At 53.3% G+C, this 5,897-nt stretch overlaps 1 protein-coding gene across 2 annotated transcripts in view; it reads right to left on the bottom strand.

Moving 5' to 3' along the window:
* Positions 1-61: 61 nt before the first annotated feature.
* Positions 62-5,897, bottom strand: part of CMKLR1 (chemokine-like receptor 1) — a 42,847-nt gene continuing 37,011 nt past the window's right edge. The window contains exons 1-2 of one of the 2 annotated variants that reach the window (XM_010828687.1): positions 3,309-3,619; positions 62-2,208 (exon numbers count right to left, since the gene is read on the bottom strand). In XM_010828687.1, coding sequence (XP_010826989.1) covers positions 1,117-2,208; positions 3,309-3,449 — 1,233 coding nt within the window. In that variant the 5' untranslated portion in view covers positions 3,450-3,619 and the 3' untranslated portion in view covers positions 62-1,116. Of the gene's footprint in view, positions 2,209-3,308; positions 3,620-5,897 lie in introns of those variants that run through there. The other variant, XM_010828688.1, reaches the window with a different exon arrangement.

The raw sequence follows: 5,897 nt of genomic DNA, 5'->3' as shown, positions 1-5,897 counted from the left end.
TGATTTTGGGCTAGCCTCCAGCAAGGCTCTGAGGAAGTTGAGAAAGAAGAGATCCCACCTCCCACCCCCACCCACCATCCACCCCCTGCCCCGGAGCATCACCAGCCAGTCAGTGGATCAGGAAAGAGGGAGGAATTGCTGTGATGGAGTGAGTAGGGGGTTGCCCACCTCAAACCAGCCCCAGGGGAACAAATACAAAGTGAGGACAGGGCTTGGGCAAGGTGCTGGCAGTATGACCCCACCCTCAACACAACATTGCCCTGGAGGGTTCTAGGGTGAGCTGTTTCCTGTCACACGCCCTCTGAAAGGTCTTTTCTTTCTCCATTCCTTCCCCCACAAGACCCAAGTAGCCCGGTAGCAGCTGTAGCCCTGCTTCTCTTGCCCCTGTTAAAAAGCCCCATGCCCTCCTCAGGACCTGTTGTCTATCTTTCCAGCTGATCTGAAAGTCAAATGCATGGTCCCAGGAGTTTCTGTGCTCATATGTCACCTTCTCTTCCCAGGTGACCTGGAAAAGGTGTGTGCATTCCAACACACCCTAGACCCGAAGAATGGCTTCAGAGCAGGATTTCTGGCCAGCTATTAATATAGGGCTCTGTGGCGAAGCGTGATCTACATCACACTGGCTTGGCTCTGACCTCCTCTCCTCACACCAGAAATGGACCTTGCAAACTGTCTGTGTCATGCCTGGAAAGTGCTCAGGTAGGTAACTGAATCCCTCTGTCTTATGCCCATCCTAGTTCATGGCAGTGCTTTAGAAAATTTTCCCTTTTTTCCTTTGTGTTGGTCAAGGCAAGTCTCCGAAGATGTACAGGATACTGGTCCAAGCCTGAGCACTGCAGCATGCTGTGCCCACCACGCCCCTGGAGGAAAGGCATTCCAAACCCTGGATTCCCAGCTCAAAAACACTGCTCAGCCCCACGTAAAATACAGTGGGCATCTGTGCGTTGCCCAAGAGGTTCCTGTTGTGGTGTCCAGAAGGCATAGCTTTGAGTCTCCAAGGTTGGGAGTGTCCACTGTGGGGGGTGTGGGTAGGGTTCCTGCCATGGTCTCAAGAAGCTGTAGCTTTGAGCCTCCTCCAAGGTTGGGAGCATCCACTGGGGGATTTCCGGGCAAGGCTCAGAGCATGCCAGTCTCCCTCTCGTTCATGGATGACATCTTGGTAAAGCTCCTGTGGCTGGGGTAGGAGGAATGGCCTGTGTCCTCACTTAGGGCATTGACCAGACGGGAGAAGAGGGCCACCCTGAACTTCTTGAAGTCCTGACCCATGAAGACGTACAGAATGGGGTTCATGCAGCTGTTGGCGATGGCGATGGCAGTGGCCAGGGGCACGCCCAGGCTGAAGACGGAGGGAGGCACGGAGCCAGGACGGAGCTCCAGGAGGTAGAAGGCGTGGTAGGGGCACCAGCAGAGGAAGAAGGTGACAATGATGGTCAGGATGATCTTGAAGGGCTTCTTGGTCTTGGCCAGGCGGCTGCGCTGCAGCTTGTAGACGATGGTGAGGTAGCAGGCGGTGGTGATGAGACCCGGCACCAGGAAGCCACAGAGGAAGCGCGTGATGGTCACCACCTTGTGCCGGCCGGAGCCCACCGGGTCCACCTGGGGGTGAGCCGGCCACGGCGAAGAGACGGCGGCCGACAGGCTGAAGTTGTTAAAGCAGGATATCTTCCCGTGCAGGCGGGCCGTGTCCCGGAAGACGAGGGACGGGGAACTCAAGAAAAAAGCCAGGACCCAGATGACCAGGCAGGCCGTGTAAGCGAGCCGAACGCTGCGGTGGTTCTGGGACCAGACGGGGAGGAGCACGGAGACGCAGCGGTCGAAGCTGATGACGGTCAGCAGGAAGACGCTGGTGAACATGTTGTGGATGAGCAGGAAGTTGCTGATCTTGCACATGGCCGTCCCGAACACCCAGTGGTAGTCCAGGGCGGCGTAGGCGATGTGGACTGGGAGGAAGACGTTGAACAGGAAGTCGGCCACCGCCAGGTTGAGGAACCAGACGGTATTCACCGTCCTCTTCATCTTGCACGTGATCATGACGATCACCAAGCCGTTGCCCAGGATCCCGAGGAGGCAGATGATGCTGTAGACCGCCACCAGAAGGATCCTGACCACTCTGCCTTCCACGGGGGATAACTCCTCCAGAACCACGATGGGGTCCACGTCATCGGGGTAGTCCTCGTAGGAGGCGTTGTAATCCTCAGCCTCCATTCTCTGCCAGGGGAGACAGGGGGCGTGAGGGAACTTTGATTAGAACTGGCTTTAAAGGGCTTCCCTGGTGGCTCAGCAGCAATGAATCTGCCTGCCGATGCCAGAGACGTGGGTTCGATCGCAGATCGCGGATGATTACACGTGCGGAGGAGCACCTAAGCCCGTTCACCACAACTATTGAGACTGTGCTCTAGAACCCGAGCGCTGCCACTACCGAGCCTGCAAGCCCTGGTTACTGAGGCCCGTGCGCCTGTGAGCCTGTGAGAAGCCACCACCACGAGAAACCTGTGCGCCAAAACAGGGAGGAGCTCCCACTCGCCGCAACTAGAGAAAAGCCCACACAGCAACGAAGACTCAGCACAGCCAAAATGAATAAATTCTAAAAAAACAAAGGGCTACTGGCGTTTGTTGGGGAGGAGTGAACAATAAACAAACAAAACCATTGCGCCTTTAAAGCACTGGGTGAAGCTTTGGGGTTGATGTGTGCACTGATTTATCTACCACAGGGAACTATAACCAGCGAAATGTATAACTGGACTGAAGAGTTGACCACCAGCAGCGAGACCAACAGTGTCCTCCCTGGCTGTGAGCAAGACCAGTTGGGTGGCTTTGCTATTTTTGACAAACAGCTCGCAGGCACCTCCTATATACCGGGTACTATTCTAAACGGTTGATGTATGCAAAGTCCTTTCATCCTCATAACAACTCAGTGAAGTGGTTACAAACCCCATTTTACAGACGAGGAAACTGAGGCACAGAGAGCTTAAGTCACATGCCCAAGAGCACAAAGCTGGGAAGAGGCAGTCCATGAGTCAGGGCAGACGCTGACGCCACAGTGTTTTTGCTGCCTCTCTGGGACCCTCCCTTTTTCCTTTACAGTCTAATGGGAGACAAACACTCATCCAAAAATAAACAACCCTCAAATCGTGGAAAAATCGCAGTGATGCTAAGCACAATGAAGGAGAGGTGCACGGCGCTCTGAACCTGACTCTGACCAGATTCCCAAACCCAGGGGACAGCTGCGCCAACAGTGCCCCTGCCTCGTCCTGGCCTCCCACTGCTGCCCTTTGGAGAGAGGAGTTCAGACCGCAAGAGCCCCTCACCGTTTCACCGTTATGTCCAAAGCTCTCCAGTGCTGGTCCCTGGCCGGTCAGCCCCCGCACACAGCTTGCAACACCTGCAGGGCAGAACAAGGCACAGCAGTTGGCTCTCGATCTAAGAACCAGAGGTCTGGGTGGACCCATCTCCAGAGACAGAATGTACCAGTTACTCCCGCTTTACGGAGGAAGCAGAGGCTCAGAGACGCTTAGAGGCAGGCCCAGGGTTACCCAGATGGCAAGTGGTGAAGTCTCATGAACTCAGATCAACAGCTAGACCCTTCATCCCAACCCCCAGCCCCCCCTCCCCCCCCACCCCAGCACATCTGGTCAGCCTGCTGACTGTGTGACCTTCCCCTTCCTTACCCTTACCTTGGAAGTAATAGCATTATCACTACTGGCATTTGTTGGGGAGGCACGAACAACAAACAAAAAAACACTGCACCTTTAAAACGCTGGGTACAGTGTTTGGGTTGATGTGCCCATTGATTTATCTATCACAAGGAACTACAACCAATAAAATGTTTAATTAGATGTAGGCATCAGAGCCAACCCAAACCAGGGCAGAAACTGCAGACCAGCAGAGTCAATGGGCTTGAGGCCTCTGACCTGCAACTCTGAGCTTCCTTGTGGCCGCATCAGAAAGGGAAATGTGATCCGTGATAGAACTTCATTTATGGACATGGGGGAAGCAGCTTAGGGGGTAGTGTTGTTCCCTCACCCTGGATTCTCCAGGGCATTTCTCACTGGGCAGGGGCTTCGCTGAAGGGCACGTGACAGAGGCAGCGGGTAGTGTCACTGTCCAGGGCTGATACAGCATCCCAGGGGTGATTTCCCACTGGTGGCTGCTTGTGGGGGCCTTGAAGGCAAGGGAAAGGGGAACTCCATGGGAGGACCAAGAAGTGATGACAGTCTGGGCTCTCAGGATTCAAAGTGAAGGCTTGGAGAGCTCAGAGAAGTGGTACTGGGACTCTGAATTCCTCAGGCAAGCAGGGGGAACCCAAGAGAGTTTTCACTCGGGATCCTTGGAAGTCAGGCTCTGGAGTCAGATTTCCCAGCTGTGTGGCCTTGGGCAAGTTGCTTCACCTTTCTGAACCTCGGTTTTCTTACCTGGAAGCTACTGATATCCTTGCAAGGCTGTTGCAGAGCACAGGGGCATATAAGGAGCCCCAACGACCTGGCTCTTGAGAAACCTATATGCAGGTCAGGAAGCATCAGTTAGAATTGAACATGGAACAACAGACGTTCCAAATAGGAAAAGGAGTACATCAAGGCTGTATATTGTCACCCTGTTTATTTAACTTATATGCAGAGTACATCATGAGAAACCCTGGGATGGAAGAAGCACAAGCTGGAATCAAGATTGCCAGGAGAAATATCAGTAACCTCAGATATGCAGATGACACCACCCTTATGGCAGAAAGTGAAGAGGAAATAAAAAGCCTCTTGATGAAAGTGAAAGTGGAGAGTGAAAAAGTTGGCTTAAAGCTCAACATTCAGCAAACGAAGATCATGGCATCCGGTCCCACCACTTCATGGGAAATAGATGGGGAAACAGTGGAAACAGTGTCAGACTTTATTTTTCTGGGCTCCAAAATCACTGCAGATGGTGATTGCAGCCATGAAATTAAAAGACGCTTACTCCTTGGAAGGGAAGTTATGACCAACCTAGATAGCATATTCAAAAGCAGAGACATTACTTTGCCAACAAAGGTCTGTCTAGTCGAAGCTATAGTTTTTCCAATAGTCATGTATGGATGCGAGAGTTGGACTATAAAGAAAGCTGAGCGCCAAAGAATTGATGCCTTTGAACTGTGGTGTTGGAGAAGACTCTTGAGAGTCCCTTGGACTGCAAGGAGATCCAACCAGTCCATCCTAAAGGAGATCAGTCCTGGGTGTTCATTGGAAGGACTGATGCTAAGGCTGAAACTCCAATACTTTGGCCACCTCATGTGAAGAGTTGACTCATTGGAAAAGACTCTGATGCTGGGAAGGATTGAGGGCAGGAGGAGAAGGGGACGACAGAGGATGAGATGGCTGGATGGCATCACCGACTCAATGGACATGAGTTTGGGTGATCTCAGGGAGTTGTTGATGGACAGGGAGGCCTGGCGTGCTGCGATTTATGGGGTCACAAAGAGTCAGACACGACTGAGCGACTGAACTGAACCCACTCCAGTATCCTTGCCTGGAGAATCCCATGGACAGAGCTGCCTGGAGGGCTACAGTCCACAGGGTCACAAAGAGTTGGACATGACTGAAGGGACTGAGCACGCACACATGCACCCTCACACCCAGGTTGCTCTGACTCAGCTTGCTCTTCACCGCCTTGTTTTCCAGGAACTGGGCACTCCTTCCTGTGTCTGTTCGCACCCTTGCTGATGCCCCAGGGACCCCAGCTCCACCCTCCCAGGACACCTCCTCTTTGCTGACCTTTCTTGGCTCCTCGAGGAACCTATGTCCCCAGTTTTCAGGATGATCTGAGGTCTAGGGCACAGCTGGGAATCGTTTGCCAAGCTGACGTTGTCTATCACAGTCCAGGCGGGCAGGTGAGTCTGGCCAGACTGTCCCTCTTTCTGCCTTCGGCTCCCCCGG

Source organism: Bison bison, unplaced genomic scaffold (genome assembly GCF_000754665.1).
Source record: "Bison bison bison isolate TAMUID 2011002044 unplaced genomic scaffold, Bison_UMD1.0 scf7180017864495, whole genome shotgun sequence".
Classification (NCBI taxonomy): Eukaryota; Metazoa; Chordata; class Mammalia; order Artiodactyla; family Bovidae; genus Bison; species Bison bison.
The sequence above is the reverse complement of the archived record's forward strand: the minus strand, read 5'-3'. Positions and strand labels throughout refer to the sequence as shown.